This window comes from Helicoverpa zea, chromosome 15 (assembly GCF_022581195.2).
Source record: "Helicoverpa zea isolate HzStark_Cry1AcR chromosome 15, ilHelZeax1.1, whole genome shotgun sequence".
Lineage (NCBI taxonomy): Eukaryota > Metazoa > Arthropoda > Insecta > Lepidoptera > Noctuidae > Helicoverpa > Helicoverpa zea.
The window spans coordinates 3,392,201-3,411,280 of record NC_061466.1 but is presented as its reverse complement, the minus strand read 5'-3'; the positions used below and the strand labels follow the sequence as shown (position 1 = coordinate 3,411,280).

At 39.0% G+C, this 19,080-nt stretch overlaps 2 protein-coding genes and 1 long non-coding RNA gene across 4 annotated transcripts; 1 reads left to right on the top strand and 2 right to left on the bottom strand.

The window, feature by feature from the left end:
- Positions 1-112: 112 nt before the first annotated feature.
- Positions 113-13,908, bottom strand: LOC124636858. Of its 2 annotated transcripts, none has more exons than XM_047173053.1 (13): positions 13,666-13,908; positions 13,255-13,367; positions 12,501-12,646; positions 11,633-11,811; positions 11,256-11,332; positions 10,993-11,179; positions 10,522-10,712; positions 10,143-10,229; positions 9,557-10,061; positions 5,636-5,889; positions 3,848-3,973; positions 3,159-3,327; positions 113-2,900 (listed from the first exon to the last, which is right to left on the bottom strand). In XM_047173053.1, exons 1-13 carry the CDS (start codon positions 13,730-13,732, stop codon positions 2,815-2,817), a joined length of 2,187 nt encoding a protein of 728 aa, XP_047029009.1. In that variant the 5' UTR covers positions 13,733-13,908; the 3' UTR covers positions 113-2,814. The 2 variants fall into 2 exon arrangements, with proteins under 2 accessions (XP_047029009.1, XP_047029010.1); XM_047173054.1 differs by having other exon boundaries at positions 11,256-11,305.
- A 793-nt stretch (positions 13,909-14,701) lies between these two features.
- On the bottom strand, positions 14,702-15,023 carry LOC124636960. Its single transcript, XR_006985167.1, has 2 exons — positions 14,960-15,023; positions 14,702-14,840 (listed from the first exon to the last, which is right to left on the bottom strand). It is a non-coding gene; the product is annotated as an uncharacterized LOC124636960 (long non-coding RNA).
- Positions 15,024-17,162: 2,139 nt separating this feature from the next.
- On the top strand, positions 17,163-18,626 carry LOC124637109 (2-oxoglutarate and iron-dependent oxygenase domain-containing protein 3-like). The gene is made up of 4 exons (XM_047173448.1): positions 17,163-17,442; positions 17,543-17,972; positions 18,047-18,199; positions 18,340-18,626. The coding sequence occupies exons 1-4, from the start codon at positions 17,345-17,347 to the stop codon at positions 18,604-18,606; spliced, it is 948 nt and encodes a 315-aa protein (XP_047029404.1). The 5' UTR covers positions 17,163-17,344; the 3' UTR covers positions 18,607-18,626.
- The last annotated feature ends 454 nt before the right edge of the window (positions 18,627-19,080 follow it).

The window sequence follows — 19,080 nt, the reverse complement described above, 5'->3', positions numbered from 1 at the left end:
CTTTATCAAATCAATCACAACATCAATTAACTGTAGTGAATATTATGTTGGCTTTCTTGGATAAAATAAATATAAAATAAGGAAGAGAGGTTGTAATTAATAAAATTTCTGGTTGAAGAATCTTTTTTTGTATTTCGGTTCTTACTAATATGTTAAAACAATTAATGTATAAAAACTATTAAGTTTCACAAATCATCTCATGCTTTAGGTTTTCGACCAAAATGCAATTCTAAAAACATAAATCACCACTAAGTGAACCCAGCAAATATACATAATATATATTCTTCTATAAACATTACAACATTGAACACATTTAGAAATGAGTGATGATGTTACATAAATTGAAAACAAATCAACAAACAAAACTTTTTCACATTCTAGTTATTAGAGGCTGACTAATGTAAAATCGAATTAACATCACTGATACAAGTAAAAGAAGTTTAAATTACAGCTCACATGTTTTTACAATAGGCAAATGTATAGCAAAATTAATCTAGGTCAATGAAAATAAAAATGTGTTTAAAACACAGTACCCTGATACTAGGATGAAATAAAAACATGTAAGCTTCAACAAAATAAATAAGTGACAGAATACTTCCACTCCACAAACTAAATAGAGCAAATTTTTGTTTTGAATCCATTATAACTAAGTTTGGCCCAATCAACAAAAACTTCTCTAATGTCCAGGAAATTAAAAGCGTTATTGGCTTCTAAGAATCTAATAAAATGTTAAAAAATGTAAATAGTTATTGATTTTCCAACTGTGATTAAAACAAAAATCATTCTGTATTAAAAACAAATAAAAATGACCACTTTGATTAGGATATTAAGTTCTTATAAAGTGAAAAGGTCATAAAGTTACAGTAATGTAATAAAAACACCAGAAAAAATACTCTAAACTTAAAACTTCCTGTCTAAATTAAGAGCAAAAAAAAACTCGCAACACCTCTTTTAAATCACTGCTTTTTATACTTGATAAAACAACTTATCTACAGTTACCCAGCTCAATATGATCATAATATTACATAAACTTCAATGATATTTGAAGTAAATTAACAAAACCAACATAAATAAGTACATTCATCACATAATTTCTTATAATATGCCATAGAAAATATTAAGCACATAATAAGAAATCATATTAAGCTGGTAAAGAATTATGGACACATAAATTTTATAAATCACAATATCACATTTCATTAGTTGATTGTCAATGGTAAAATGGTTATCACCAATGTAGTTGAATTTAGTTTATTCGCTTCAGTTTCTTCAAGTAGGTACAAATTGGATATTTGATACTTTCTTATAAAGGTGTTTCTAACAACGACTGAACGTAAGATTATAATAGAAGTTTTCTATTTTGCTCTACCTGTATATATGCATAATAATATACAATACTCTTTATATGAATACAACAACAACCAAAGACAATCTTACAATCTTCAAGCAGTAGTTAATAAGCAGCAAAACCTTCGATTAATTAATTGAATATGTGTAAACATGAATTTTTCACTGCAGTTTCATCAAATCATTGAGTAATGCATAAATCAGAAATGAGGTTTGAATAATTTATTTTATCACAATATTTCAGACTTTGCTTATAGTTATAATACAATACATCAAAACTTTTATACATAAATAAACAATAATGGCTACAGCTAGATGAGGTGTGGGACTTCTGTGTTGCGAAAATAATGTTTCATCACAGATAATTATAACAATTAAAGTCTTACAATTATAGATTTCAGTTTCAACAGCCTAATGTGTATGTGTATTGCATACCAGCAATTTTATTACATCTTTCATCATGGTAAATATCATTCATAATTTCAAGTGGCGACTGTCATTGCAATTCTTTAAATATCTACATAATAACAGGTATTAGTTAACTGTTTTATTGGCTAAATTGGCTATTCAAATATAAATATGCTATATGTATAGGTCAACAAGATTATGTGTTAATACAGTATTGCTTTAAAGGCACAAAATTGTATAAAACATTAATTTGATTGCTGGCCAAGCTCACAACATGTTAACTATTGTCCATTAACAAAATACAGAAATTGACAAATCCGATCACTTTAAATTAAATTTGAGCTCTCATAACCATACAATGTCCCTCTACACAAGTACAGGCGACCATGTTAACAACTGGTGTCACAGAACTTCAGCAAGATATTATACAACGTTAAAATCTGTTATTTTGTGTGGTATGGTATGGGTAAAGCTATTCGTTCGAAAATGTTATACAAGATAAACAATGTCGTACATTTAGCCACACTAGCTACACAGCTTTCGATATTAATGAGTCCCAGAGTGGTTGGTTCTCGAAGCTAAGCTAATCAGTATATACTCTACATCACACTGCCTATATTATGTATACTGTTATTGACTATGAATCAGAGTCATAATAGTTATTAATGCTTGATTAGAAACTTTACATTAGGTCCAATTAGGCATACTAGTAATACATACGATATATTTCACCTCTTAAAATTACAACCATATTTTAAATCAAGCCAAACATTAGCGTTTAAATAAAAAAATGATGCTCTCATTCGCATAATGAATAACTTTCACAATAAGGTACATACAAACATTCAATATTAGAAATGAAAAATAAAATCGGCCTTAAATAAAACCTTGATTTACTTTTTACAAGAAATATAAACAAATCACTGGAACAAAACAACTAATTCTAAAAATATTTCTTCAGCAGATGTATGTTGTAACATAGACGATGTTGTTGGCATTACAAGGCTTCGTTGCAATGCTTTGGGTAGTAAGTATGCGTTATGGCGTGACTACAGGTTCCTAGAGCAGAATGATGTCTGGCGCTCGGAGCCCGAACTGGTACAAGTCGAAGTCGTCTAAGTCGTCGTCCAAGAACAGTTCGTCATCTATAATGCGTAAAGTTTTGTTATATCGAAGACTATATTATTTTCGATCATAAAATTGGCCTAAAAATAAACGCGAAAGTGATTTGTTTACGATTTTACGCTCAACTACTGAACCGAATTTGAATGATGGAAATGAATGGAATGAATTTGGCACAGAGATACTTCACCAGTAACTGGATGAATGTCCAGTTATTGGAAATAGTTAATTAAGATACTTAATTTGGGAGTCAGGCGAAAAATATGTAAGTGTTTTCTTACCTGGTCCGAAGAAGTCATCGAAATCATCATGATCGTACAGATCTCCGAGGGAGTCGTCGGAACTGTCGTCGAAGATGTGATCAACGAAGTCGGGCCGGAGATGCGGGTTACTGCGGTCGTCGTGAATGTCCACCGTTAATAGCTTGTGCGTTGGTAAATCTTGCTGCAGCTGTCGATATAGTGCAATATATTAGACATTGTTATTATTTCCCTTACATTTAACCTTTCCATAAAAAAAAAAAATACAAAAAAAAGCCAACTTCTAAAAACACTAAAAAGCAAAAAAAAAAAATATTCTTAGGTGCATCGGCCTAGATGTCAGTGTCTAGCACATGCAGCTATGTTTATTTCGCCACCGACTTCTAGGCCGAAATAAACCAAAAAAATATTTTTGGGAAACGATCGAGGCGTCTTCGAGTAATCGGTGAACATACATACAAAAATAAATAAAAGATTTTTGGGAAGGCGGTTAATAAATACCTGGCACTAAATAACCGGCAATTGCCACTAATTAACTTTATTTACATTATCATAATTAATTTACATAATAAGACTATTTATTCAGATTATCAACAAATGGTAATAGTGAAAATAATTTCCACAAAATAAAATGCAATCCAATGTTCACAAAGTCACGTCCGACACCAGATGCACAGGATGATATAAATGTATGGGGTAGTGGTACTTACGTCTTGCGGCTGCGCGGCGGTGCCGGCGAGGCGCAGCGTGAGCGGGCGCGGATGGTCCGCCAGCGCCCGCGCCGCCGCCTCCACCACCTCCTCCGACACCCCGTCGCATCCGCACACGTCCAGCTCCTGCAAACACACATTTGTTTATTTTATATTCCAAAAATGTAGAAGGGTCAAAGTAAAACAGCATAATAATAGAACAAATGAGCCAATTTATATATTTAGCAGTCAAATGACTGTCCTGAATGAATGAATGAGCAGTTCTCGTGTTCCACCGCACGTCGTCGTCGAGTTTCGCGCTCGTGGTCGGTCAGCGATGCTCAGTAGCACCGTTACGACCAGGTACCACACTTCTCGGCTGGTGAGGTATGTACCTGCAGCAGACGGCAGGCGGCGAGGCAGGCGGCCAGCGAGGCGGCGGAGAGCGCGGGGTTGCCGCGCGCGGTGAGGCGCGTGAGGCTGGTGAGGTATGTACCTGCAGCAGACGGCAGGCGGCGAGGCAGGCGGCCAGCGAGGCGGCGGAGAGCGCGGGGTTGCCGCGCGCGGTGAGGCGCGTGAGGCTGGTGAGGTATGTACCTGCAGCAGACGGCAGGCGGCGAGGCAGGCGGCCAGCGAGGCGGCGGAGAGCGCGGGGTTGCCGCGCGCGGTGAGGCGCGTGAGGCTGGTGAGGTATGTACCTGCAGCAGACGGCAGGCGGCGAGGCAGGCGGCCAGCGAGGCGGCGGAGAGCGCGGGGTTGCCGCGCGCGGTGAGGCGCGTGAGGCTGGTGAGGTATGTACCTGCAGCAGACGGCAGGCGGCGAGGCAGGCGGCCAGCGAGGCGGCGGAGAGCGCGGGGTTGCCGCGCGCGGTGAGGCGCGTGAGGCTGGTGAGGTATGTACCTGCAGCAGACGGCAGGCGGCGAGGCAGGCGGCCAGCGAGGCGGCGGAGAGCGCGGGGTTGCCGCGCGCGGTGAGGCGCGTGAGGCTGGTGAGGTATGTACCTGCAGCAGACGGCAGGCGGCGAGGCAGGCGGCCAGCGAGGCGGCGGAGAGCGCGGGGTTGCCGCGCGCGGTGAGGCGCGTGAGGCTGGTGAGGTATGTACCTGCAGCAGACGGCAGGCGGCGAGGCAGGCGGCCAGCGAGGCGGCGGAGAGCGCGGGGTTGCCGCGCGCGGTGAGGCGCGTGAGGCTGGTGAGGTATGTACCTGCAGCAGACGGCAGGCGGCGAGGCAGGCGGCCAGCGAGGCGGCGGAGAGCGCGGGGTTGCCGCGCGCGGTGAGGCGCGTGAGGCTGGTGAGGTATGTACCTGCAGCAGACGGCAGGCGGCGAGGCAGGCGGCCAGCGAGGCGGCGGAGAGCGCGGGGTTGCCGCGCGCGGTGAGGCGCGTGAGGCTGGTGAGGTATGTACCTGCAGCAGACGGCAGGCGGCGAGGCAGGCGGCCAGCGAGGCGGCGGAGAGCGCGGGGTTGCCGCGCGCGGTGAGGCGCGTGAGGCTGGTGAGGTATGTACCTGCAGCAGACGGCAGGCGGCGAGGCAGGCGGCCAGCGAGGCGGCGGAGAGCGCGTGGTTGCCGCGCGCGGTGAGGCGCGTGAGGCTGGTGAGGTATGTACCTGCAGCAGACGGCAGGCGGCGAGGCAGGCGGCCAGCGAGGCGGCGGAGAGCGCGGGGTTGCCGCGCGCGGTGAGGCGCGTGAGGCTGGTGAGGTATGTACCTGCAGCAGACGGCAGGCGGCGAGGCAGGCGGCCAGCGAGGCGGCGGAGAGCGCGGGGTTGCCGCGCGCGGTGAGGCGCGTGAGGCTGGTGAGGTATGTACCTGCAGCAGACGGCAGGCGGCGAGGCAGGCGGCCAGCGAGGCGGCGGAGAGCGCGGGGTTGCCGCGCGCGGTGAGGCGCGTGAGGCGGGGCAGCGCGGCGGCGGCGCGCAGCCCGTGGTCGGACAGCGCGCCGAGGTACGACACGTCGAGGTCGGCGAGGGACCGACAGCCGCGGCACACCGCTATGAGGCCCTCGTCGCCGACGCCTGTCGAGACACGCGGTTTACAACCTGCCTCCTCAAGGCCCTGCGGCTCTGTGATCAATACAACACAACACATTACAAATCACTTTATAATTAAACACACATAAAAAAATATGAACATGATGGTTCCATCATGGTTAATTTTTAACCTATATTTCAGCGAAAAGTCTCGGCCTCGGATTTGTATTTTTCTGACGTGACGACATAAGCTTTCATGACGGCTGAATATAAACATACGTATCATGGCAGGATTTGACGTTTTGCAACGTCAACCCAGTTCGCGTCTGTTGCGAATCTAATGTAGTGGGCACTGCAGGCGCTGTGTAAGCTACTTCTTTACATACTCCCCCTTATGTACTAGGTCTATAAACCCCGCGACATACTGCCTCTATGTACTCCCTCCTTATGAACTCTCCCTATATACACCCTTATCAAATCCCGCTATAAACTCCTCTAGTCAATACCCCAAGTGCTCTTCCTATAAATACCCTCATTTACTACCCCTACGCACTACCACTGAATATCTACTTCCTTTTGTACCACCCCACTTATATACTACTCCCCCTATGCACACTCTTATATACTTCCTATGTGCTTCCTTATGTGCTCTCCACGTATACTCCCTTATGTAGTACCCCTATATGCATTATAGTCTGTTTTTTAATCTCGTAGACTAAACTGACATTACGAGTGTTGACAGTTTATTTCAATTTTTAAATAACGATGTGGCACAACCGAAACTTACCGTTGATAAAATCAAGTATCGTTTTTAGGGTTCCGTAGCCAAAATGGCAAAAACGGAACCCTTATAGTTTCGTCATGTCCGTCTGTCCGTCTGTCCGTCTGTCCGTCTGTCACAGCCGATTTACTCGGAAACTATAAGTACTACAGTGATGAAATTTGATGGGAATATGTGTTGTATGAACCGCTACAAAAATATGACACTAAATAGTAAAAAAAAGAATTGGGGGTGGGGCCCCCCATACATGTAACTGAGGGATGAAATTTTTTTTTTCGATGTACATACCCGTGTGGGGTATCAATGGAAAGGTCTTTTAAAATGATATAAAGTTTTCTAAAAAACATTTTTCTTAAAGTGAACGGTTTTTGAGATATCAGCTCTCAAAGTCGTAAAAAGTATGTCCCCCCCCCTCTATTTTTATAACTACGGGGTATAAAATTCTAAAAAAAATAGAGGTGATGCATGCTAATTAACTCTTTCAACGATTTTTGGTTTGATCAAAGTATCTCTTATAGTTTTTGAGATAGGTTGATTTAACTGTAATTTACGGAACCCTTCGTACACGAGTCCGACTCGCACTTGGCCGGTTTTTATAATGAGTTATCCTGAAATTAATAATGTAAAACATATATTTTTAATTACATAATTTAATTACTGGCATTCGCGTTAATCTGATTCAGATAATGACTCCATGTCTGAGGAAGATCATCTGTTCCTATATAAAATAATAAATACTCACATTGATTGTCCACGGTTACTGGATCAAATAAATATTAACGTGCCTTACAAAATCGCTCGAAAGTCTCGATATCGGTTGTTTAGCGCTAAGAACTTTAAGACCAATCTGGGCCATTTTTCTACTGTGAATAGAATGCAGGTACAATTTAGTCGTCTTTCAAGCTCACCCAACGTAGATATCGACATGTCTTACTCTTTACATAAATTCAAGTCTACCCTGCACGGGGCATTATCATAAAGGTAAAATTGGTATATTATTATTATTGTTTTTTTTTTTTTATATATATAAGACTTTGAAACTTATAAAATGTTTAGGTTTTGTTTATCCTTTCTGTGGTCAATTGTTGGATGACACAGGTCAGCACAAAGTTCTTAATTAGTTACATGGTAATTGATTTTATTGTTTTTTTTTCTTACTCCTATGTTTAACGCATGCCGTGGCAGCCTTTAATTAAGGCTACACTACAAAATGTATTTATGTAAGTGCTATTACATGTTCTTTTCTGGTGTATGCTTTGTTGGTTGTCCTTAAAATAAATAAATAAATAAATAAATAAATCATCAGTTAGTATGGTGTCAAGTTCCATAGTTGCCATATTTCTTAAGTTTTGCCGTTTCGTAAGAGAAAAGGGTTAAGATTGCCGTTTTGACGCGTACGGGACAAAACTGATGGTGTCTATTTTTTTTTTGTTTAATTTAAAGGCATTGAAACATGGTCGGATTACGCATGGCGTTGCGTGGTCAGATTTCAGTATTGGCAGTTTGTAGCACGTCGTGCAGCCGTGTGTGTGTAAATATATAACTTTGAATGAAAAATAAATTCGTCTATTGTCGATAAAAAATTGGTTGTTTGTAAAGTAGGTTTACGATCGAGATGTTTACGTGATAACGTCTTATTGGTGATATAAGTTTTTGGGAAGTAAGGAATTAATGAAGATAACAATTTTTTCAAATTTTAAATTACATCTATCGTTTTATTCACACTTGATGATAAATTTCGGGTGTAAAAATCTCCATTCGTTTGTATGCCGCTAGAGTGAGAGAGACGGAAGATCGGTCCACTCACTCGAACGCTATGCCAGCCTCCGCTCGTGAGGATTCCGCGTGACAAGTTTCACGGAATGACTGGCAGCGCTCGAGATGAGACGGGAGATCGGTCCGTCTCTCTCTCGTTATACCTGCGATCGCGCTCGTGAGGTTTTGGTGTGATACAAGTTTCTGAACATGTCACCCGACTAAAACGATTTTAAAGACGTTATCACGTCAAAAGTTACGATTCAACAAATCGGTATCGTAGGTACAGTCAACTTCAGGTCAGTGGTAACAGTTTTATAGGAAAATCGTACTTATTACTATTGAGTTAAGGTGCATGACAGTTACCACTACTGTGCAGTCTACCGTACAACACTGCACAAAAGAGCTGGCAACATTATTTGTAAGTTTGACATTTTGCAAGTGTCAATTTAGTCTACGAGATTAAAAAACAGACTATATGTATGCAAAATCTACTCCCTTATATTGTACCTCTGTGTACGCCCATATATCAACTCCCCAATATACTCCTCTTATATACTAGGTAAGGTATCTCACTTAACAGATTATGTACTTCCCTTACGCACCTCCTTATGTACTCCCTAAGTGTTTCATACACCTATGTAATCCCATATATTAACTCCACTATTCCTACTCCCTTAGGTACAACATTTGACAGATCAGTGTGCTATTGTGGATACGGCTGTACTTATCCACAATAGGTATCATTACAAATTACAACATGGCATTGGGGTTATGGGCTTAGGGTTGATTTGTATTAGGCCGGGACATGTCCGGGGCGTGCCGTGTGCGTGGCTCGAACGGGGCACGGACGTGAAACGTTACATACATTTTAGATTCATTTTGTATGAAGTAAAAGCCCGGACGCGGCCCGGCCGTGGCCCGTCCGGGCCACAAACGGCGCTCGTCATACAAAATGTCACGTGACACGTCCCGGCCTAATATATATCATCCCTTAATCCTTTTGTAGATCGTAGGTGCCCAGTACGACAAAATTGTGACATTCATTCAATCCCTAAAGGTGTGACGAAGTTTCTACTTTCTAAGACACTTCCTTTAGGGATTGACGAAACGAATAGGGACGAGAACAGAATTGTGTGAAATATTATTATAAGTCCAGGACGTCAAAGCTGAGGAAAAGAGATATAAAAGTAATGTAATTGAGATTTTCGTTAATAAACTTACCTGGGTTAGGGAATATCTTGCGGGAGTTACAGCTAGAAATGTTCAACGTCTCCAACTTCGTACAGGACTGTGCCACTCTTTTCAGTACTGCGTTCGTTATATAGATGTTACGACTCAGGTTTAGACTTTTCAGCTCAGTAAGTTTTGCCAACGCGTCACAGAAGGCGTCATTGCTTTGCTGAGCGAAACCAATTTCACCACTGATGTACTCGCTCAACGAGAGTTCTTCAAGCTTCGGTAGTTTTCTCAAAATCATTGGTACTATTTTCCACATTGTATGAGGACAGACGTCTAATTTGAGGGAAGTTAAGCTTGGTAAGGTATCTAGAGCTGCACAAAGCACTGTGCCCTGGAGGCTGTAGCAGTTGTAAAATGCTAAGGCATTCAGTTTCTGAGGGTTGGAACCAGTGAGGAATAGACCAGTCACGTGTGTGTTGTTTGCGACCGTTAAACTTTCTATGCATGATTCGCTTTTGACTAGATGGACTAAACTCGAGTCGGTCAGCTACAAAATAAAAACAACATATTTTATTTAAAGGGTAGATTCACACGAGATAAAATCATTTAAATGAAAAATAAAACAGACCTTATTGCATGACACAAAAGACAAACTTTTCAGTTGTTTACATCCATAAATAAGTGGATTCCAGTTACGAGTGTGCATGCCAACAATCTGAAACATATAAGTTTATTGGGTTCAAGAGCTAATATTTTCTGGGTCCCCAGATGTTACCTCAGTATAGTTATCCTACTGGGCAGTGGGATTGTTCGAAAGAGTTACTGGTACATAAAGGGCTTCAGAAGGAACATGATGGGTTTTGGTCAGTAAAAGTCTGACACTCCCTCACACTGCTAACAACAGGAGGGAGTATTTGATGATTTCTCATCAGAAAAAAAGAGGTAGATTTATGTACCTATACGTATATTTACGTATATTTTTGGGTTAATAAGTTTGGGGGGTGTACCTTAAGCTCCTCGAGGTTGGGACAGAATTTCCCCACAGTATGCGCCGTGCGGTCATTAAGCGCAGACCAGTGGTGATCGATGTGTAGCCGCGACAGTCCCTCGCCTACCCGCTGTAACACGCGCCTTAGTACTGCCGTCGTTAACATTACGGGTACGTGCTGCCACCATGACGTCTTGAAGATACGGATGCCTGGGAAATGTGGGTTGCATTTCATATTTGATTCACAGTTAACATGTATTAATACTTTTTTTAGAATAAAAAGGGTATAGGTGTTAACTGTTGAACGTCAACCTCTTTATGGACCCATACCTCAAAAAATAAAGGAACCTTTATGAGATCGCTTTTACTCACACAACTCCATTTTTTTATGAATTTTACGAAATAGCAAAATATAAATCTATCACAAACAAAAACAGAAAAATGGAGAAAAAACTTGTGTTGCTGTTGAAAAATTGAGCTTTTAACATACCTTGAAGATATTCACGAACCATTATCTGCCAAGTTTTACTGACTCTTTCCGATCTGATGAGGTCTCTTATAGGAACATATGACAGAATGTGCGTTAAACAATCCCTGTTTAAAACATCCAGTATGGTATAGCAAGACTCCATATCACTGTCTTTCTCTTCTTCATGTGTTTCAGTATTTTCCTGTAACTAGTAAACAATTTGCTTAGTTTTTTTACTGTTTAATACTTCTTACACAATATTGTTCAATGGATAGTTGACTCACTATTGGTACTTCCGTAGCACTAGTTGTAGCTTCAGCTGTGTCTGCATTCTCTGAAACCCAATCGGAGTTGTTGACTTCTGTGAAAACAGAAGACTGAGATATAAAAACATCCAATAAAGAAAAAGGATATTATGCTTGTTTCTAGGGTCTCTGGATTGAAATTAATTCATCTTTTAATTGACAAAAAATTATAGAATGTAACAATTTTTTTGTTTTAACTAATCAATGAACTAATAATGAATGCTATGAAAAAAAAAATGTTTGGACAGTGCTTATGTCATTCCTCTATAATATTTGTATGTGTTATGGGTCAAGCCTGAAGTGCTGCAGTTTTGAGAGACACAAGAAGACACACGAGTACAATATTATTTGGGTACCTGGTTGAGGGATCCCAGGCACGGCTGCAGCAGCGTTTCCATCATGACGACGTTGACCACGGGGCTTCCAGCGTCCCCTGCCGTCAGCATCCTCAGGGGGCTGGTGCCAACTGTCAGCAGGGGATATCCTCAGGTTACGCCCTCGCAACGTCTTCTCGTGGACTGGAGCTTGAAGTGCCCTGTGCAAAAGTCGACTTTTAAGTTGGTCATTGAATGTGCCATGGGTGTTTTTAATTCTTGGCTTGAATTTGTAAGGGTATTTAAAATACATTTTTTACATTTTATTATCATGTGGCTTGACTGCAGAATAAAATTGTAGTTTGTTAGTAGAGTGTGTAACATTACACTACTGACACACACAGTCATATGAATAAACAGTTCATTAGAGTTCAGCTAAATGTGAGTCACCTATTACTCAATAAACACAAAGATCGTGAAATTCATTACTTTAGGATTTTTTTTATTCAGATTATACCAGATGGTAATAATAATATTATTTATAAAGTATCTGTAAAATACATTGAGAAAATCCCGGGCTCGGCAAAAATGCCGGACCCGCGATAATGTGAATAGCTTCATATACATTGTACTTCCGGCAGATTTACCGGCGCGGTAGATTTGCCGGTCCGGCGTAGTGGGAACCTGGCCTTACTCAGACTGGTTACTGTACTTTCATAACAAAGTCAGAAGTTACTTGACATGCAAAATGCAATTTATTCCTATAAAAATAAATAAACAATTGTGCAAATGGAAGGTTGTCTTTGATGAAAAAACTTATACAATAACATCAAAAGTTACAAACCATAAACAAAACAAGTCATTTCTTATTTATAGGGAGCAAGCGTTATTCAAAATATTTTTTTCTTACTTATGTGCATCCGCTGGATTGCTAAAGGTGACAAAGGCGTATGTGGGAGTGGGAGTTCTGTTGGGACCCTTGTCGCCCATCCTTAGCCAGCAACTCTTGATGAAGCCGTATGGAGCAAACACCCCAAACAACTCAGACCTGGTTGTCTAGAACAAATTGCAACTTCGTGAATCAGCAGGAGAGCATGTTAATGTCGGTCCTAAGCCTGATCTCTCTCTGTTAGTGTTGGATTGCCGTCCCACAGGGCTATGAGAGTGAAGGAATAGTGAGTGCACTTTATGTCCTCGACACCATTATTATTGAATATGATAATCAAATGGTTAATGTTGTCCAAGGCTGATTTTAGCTACAGCAGCTGTTCCCATACAAGGAGATCAGCCAGCTGCGCAAGACATATTTTAGTACAAAAAAAATGTTGTTTATTATAAGACTTTATTGTGAAATGAATATCCTTGTACTTTGGAATATATAGTAATAGCCTTTCTTGCAAAAAAAATTTGAGCTATTGTATTGTAGGCAATGTTCAGAAAGTGTGTACAGTGACCAAAATAAAATTGCCATTGGCCCTTAGTACTTTTAATTCAAACTTTTTCTATATTTTTGTACTCACATTTATTAAATTAAATAATAAAAACCTGTGGCCTTCGACAACAACACAGTTTTTTGACTAGTTACACAACAAATTGAAGCACAAATATCTTGATTACTGGCTGACTAAAATTATATTTTTATAGGACTGTCTGAAATATCATACCTTTGGGGGTAGATTTGACACATACAGCTTCCTGATAGGTATTCCATCCTCAGTATGCGTGGGTACATATTTCAAGCCATAGGGTGTGACTTCAAGGTTCGAATTTATTGCATCTGAAACATTTCAATATTTTGTTGGTGGGTACAAGCAGCTGTCATAGTGGGACTATTACATCACACTGAAAAAAAGTGAATCAACCGTCAACGTGCGCTAAAGCCCTTTTCTTCTTGTAAACCTAGCAGCTGAGCTACAATTTTTTATAGCTTTCCCAGGCGTTAACAACCATTAATATAAATAGTCAAACATTATAATAGACATTATTGCCTACTATTATAAATATACTTTGAAAGTTTTAAGAAGCACCCTGGACAAAACCAGATAACCAGGTGTTAGGTACAAACAAATACATACACAGTTCACGACGAACAACGTGAAGTAAATCCGGATTGGGATATCTTTCCTCTTCATCGTAATACATGGTGTTATCTTTCTATTTCGAACAGCAGCTGGAATTTGTCTGTTAACAACAATTAATAATCGAACATGATATCTTCAAAATATAAAGAAACACAGAAAATTTGGAGTAAATACTCAAAATAAAATTGATAATTGCAAACGCAGTCAACATACAACGGCCGTGTTATTTTTTAACACACAATGTTGCCAGACTTGCTTTTCTACTTTTGTTCAGTTTTTTATTTTCTTTGGAGTTGGGTTTTCAAAATTGAGTTTACTTTTTGTTGAAAATATCAACTTCTATTGTATTTAACATATTTTTTAAGTCAAGATAGCTCTGTGAGTTTTAAGAAACTTTCATAGAGCAGCCCCTAACTAATCTTGATGTGGGTGATCGATCCACCCGTGCGAGCAACGGAAAGCGTATTATAATGTTGTTGCCGTGCCATCGGGTTATGAGGTTGACGGAATAAAGTGCACCTATGTCTATACTAATTAATAACCCGCTGAGCTGGCTGATGTCTTTAGATAGACACCCTGGCCGACAATCGGCCGGGACGTCATCATCATAAGCAAGCGCACGCCTTATTAGTCTGTGGAGTGATTGATTGATCTGCGGCTAGGCCATTGACATATAACTATAGGGACAGGAAATGTCACGAAAAAAACCTGCACACCTACAGTCTGCAGTAGTAACTAAAATGGCTGCCATTACTAGGGTTGTACCACTACCGGATTCAACAAATATCGATATTGTATTCTAGTTAGAAGTACGTACGAGTCTTACTGGGTGCATATAAATAACCTAGTATAAATAATTTCTTCGTCATAGAACTAACTATCACATTAACTTCACTGATACTAATAACCTCAACAACATCAACCAAATGGGAGGAGTCATTTCTTCACCTTTGAAAAAAAAAAAAAAACAGGCAAAGTAATTATTTATTATTTCAAATAGCCCTATGAAAGTTCTTTCACGTCAGACTAGTTGCAGGGTGCCAAAGATTCGGTCTTATGAAGAAGAATCCGCAAGAAACGCCATAAGTAGATACTGTCTTAAAAAAAATACAATAATTTACAATCGTTTTCAAGCTATTCAACGACTCCTGGGGGCCTTCTTTGGGTGTCTGAAAAAAAGAATATTCCTTTAATAACGATTGAACGGAGAGATATACTGTACTAATAATGTAATTACATAGGATTTGTCTAACAAAAAAAAAAAAAAAAAAACTATCTTAAGACTTACCAAAAATAATGTGGGAACAGAGTTGTCACGTAATCTTAAGATATCCAGTGTTCTATTAAAACAACTATCTTCAAAGTGAAGCGAACAGACAAACCAATATTTATGTCTGGGATTAATATTTTCCTCACCAATAGCTTCTAACCATTTTGTCCTTAAATCATTTCGTATAGGAAACCTGCAAAAAATGTTTTTTTAATTAAAGAACATCAAAACTTGAACTTATCTATACTTTGATTATTTGTTTGGATTGCATAGGCTCCGAAACAAGTTGACCGATTTGAAAGCTACACTTTACCCGGTGGGCATAGGCTATTACTGTTCGGGTACGGAATTAGATCCATCGGAACGCGAGTAATACCGCGATGAAAAGATAGTACTTAAGTAAATAACAAAATAGAGATGTTCTATTCAACATAATACACAACTCTGAGGGCTCAGTGTCTTAGGAACAGTAACTTCTGTTGTTAAAATTAGTAAAAGCTGAATTATAAAAGTGGATATTATATCGATACAGTTATGACAACTGTACAGCACTATGCCAATATGATATGTTATTGTAAACAACATTTATTTCTAAATATAGCTTTTTATACAGAAATAAACTTAAATATTAGTACTTTCACCATCAATTCATGTTTCCGTAACATATTTTTTATTCAATGTGAATTAGTTTATGTAGAATCTAGCAAAAACTGGTTACTAACCTGTGTAAAGACAATCCAGCTTGATTTTTGTGCTTACTTGCACCACACTTCACGATACAACACGTAGGCATACTCGTTGATAAATTCACTATTGAAATAGTAAAGTCTTAAAAGTAAACACGAGTGATTTTCTATAAAATAGCAAAAATAAGTCACGAAGAGCACCTATTTGACAGCACAACTACCATGACATATGTACCAGATATGGCACGCACCTACAAACAGGAGGATATCTATACTTATAATAAATCTGTAGAGAGGTCAATTCTGTACATTGAATATATTTCCAAAATAACTATTAGAGGGTGATTAGTGATCGATACTGATGCCAAAAATGCAATCAGTAAAATTTTTGTCTGTCTGTCTGTCTGTCTGTCTGTCTGTCTGTCTGTATGTTCGTTATGGAAACAAAAACTACTGGACGGATTTTAATGAAACTTGGCACAAATATTCTTCATACTCCTGGGCAGGTTATAGGATACTTTCCATCACGCTACGATCAATAGGAGCAGAGCAGTGAAGGTAAATGTTGGGAAAACGGGAGAAGTTACTCCATTTTTTAAGCTTCCGTCGCGTGTGCAGCCTTAATGGTTACAGCTACACAGAAACCATGTATGACGGAAATATTCTTCATAAAATTATGTAAAAAATATCCCATGGCAGCATATATCTATCTTTTATGGTTGACTCACAATAACACGTAAAACTCTCGGTAGCTTAGCAGTTCGGAGCTTTCTGATTATATTTGTCTACTTTTATAACACTCACTCACACTAATTAAACATAGTTAACAGTATCTATTAATTAAAAAAAGAATGACTTAAATCGGTAAAGAAACACCAAAGTTATACATGAAAAACGGTAATAAGCCACCGCGCGTGAATACTGAATCACGCACGCTATAAGGATCATTTTTGTGCAACGGTCGCCGCGCTCGACGCGACTCGCGGCGCGGTGGCTGCGCGAGCTTCATACAATATTTGGCTGTTGGTGCGATTGATGCAAACAGACGTTCAGAGCGTTCAACCTTATTGCGCGACTTTTAGGTTTTAAATAATTTATTTTTAACTTTCTTTTGTTGTTATTTTATAAAATAGGTTGGTATCTATTAGTTATTTTTGTGTTTAAATATTCGTTCAAATTACAAATTATTAATAGTTTACATTTTATTACTTCAAGTAGCAGTAAGTACGCATAGATTTAGATAATTGGAGGGGCTGGTGTTTATTATTTCTTCCTCTCTTTGCACAAAGTCCGACTCTAACGCGGACGAAGTCGCTGGCAGAAGCTATCAAAAATAAATGTCACCATTTCACGCAACCACAAAAATATTGTTGTCCCTGTTTTCAAATATAATTATCTGCTTAGAAAGAGTGAGAGAGAACTATGTTGCATAGTTTGTTTCATATTTCGCCCATATTTATATAACTATAGATACGTCAATAACAACACGGCGTCTCCTTATAATTCTAAGCTCGATGGGCTAGGCTCGCGCCTAGCTGTCAAATTAACCGACGTGACGTTTCTAGTCAAGTCATCCGCAAATGACCGTAACATTTACTTTTAAAATACAACTAAATTATTTAATGTTTATGTGGTAGGTAAACAAGTCAATAAAATTCCAAAAGAAACAAAAAAATATATATAACTTCAAAATAATAATCTTCTATAATAAACAGACATGCAAGATGTCAGGAAAAGAAGCAAAAATGCTGATAAGTCCGAAAGGGATAATTCCAAAGTAAATAACGATATTGTTGTTAATAACAACGAAGCACCGTAAGTATTCTGTATACCAGGAAGACCATCCGATAATTAGTATTTTAGTATTATGTGTAATTAGTATTTTAATAATGATTAGCTGTTTCAATATTTTTAGGACATCAAGAAGAAACATATCACTGCGAGTTATCTCCCGAGTCGTTGTAATATTTTCTCTACTGATAATAGTGTACTTTTCTTCTAAAAATGACAACTTCAAAACCTTTGCTAAACAATCTGAATTGTTGCCTGGAAAAGGCTTAGTTGTAGAATGTTCTCAATCATATAGAGAAGAGGTAGATAAATATGAAGGCTGTTTCCCTAAAGAGTGCAAAAGATTTGTCACTGATAAAGTGATATCAGTGAGAGAAGCTGAAGAACTGTTAGCAATAGCTAAGAAAGGGCTTAAGTTAGGAGGATCATCAGGTGGAGCCTCTATCCTGGACCTACACAGTGGTGCCCTGTCTATGGGACAACATTTTGTCAATATTTACAAACATGAAGATGCTAAAAATGTATTTAACGAAAAAGACTTCAACATTTATAGAGTAAGTAATTATTTTTAATTATAACTTTTATTACACATATTTCTATAAAATACTCAACAAGTCATCTGTTACAGGTGATTAAAGAAAAAATTAAATATGCTGTTGCACACCATTTTGGAGTGAATCCAAACAAAATATACCTGACACATCCAACATTTTTCTCTGAAATCACTCCTAAAAAAGCAGTTACAGTACATGATGAGTACTGGCATCCTCATGTTGACAAGGTATGTGATATTTACATGATTATGACAAACAATAAAAAGAAAATATAAATACCTATTTACTCCTGTCTGTAAAGTTTATGCATATTTTACTTTACAATAGCCACAAGAATCTTAATTGTTTGTTAAAATTCTATTTTCAGGAAACATACAAATCATTTCACTACACAACACTTCTTTATCTTGGTGATTATAATATTGACTTCAAAGGTGGAAGATTTGTTTTTGTTGATGAGAAGTTTAACAGAACTGTAGAACCAAGGGTAGCCCGCCTCAGTATGTTTACTAGTGGCAGAGAGAACTTTCACTATGTGGAAAAAGTAACATCAGGCGTCAGATATGCTATGACCATTTCATTTACTTGTGATAAACAATATGCAATTGAAGACCCTAGTACAAAAAATATATAAAATAACATTCCAAACTTTAATATTGTTTTATTTTTGTTAAACTAAGCCAATCACTTTTTTCCTTGTGCCCTGTGACTAGATCAGTTAAAGTTAACAGTCCATCCAATGTATGTTTGTTTGTTTGAACATGAGATTATAATATCTCAGGAACTGCTGGGACGAATGGAAAAGTGTTTTCAATATTAGATAGCCACTGTATCGAGGAAAGCCGGAAGCTACTATTAAACGCAGATGAAACCGCTGCCGGAAGATAGTATAGTGTGAATGTAAAGGGAGTGAGGGGGTATAGTGTGAATGAAGATAATAACAATATTTATAAGTATGTTTGCATTGCAAAGTGAGTCATCTCATAAGTTTCGCCTATTTTCTGGGTAATATTTTAAGCGCAATTTATTCTTACAAAGTGAAATCGATTGTTGAACTTCTGAAGGTGGTATTACTGGTATTCCTATGTATTCTATTCTGCCATTTGTT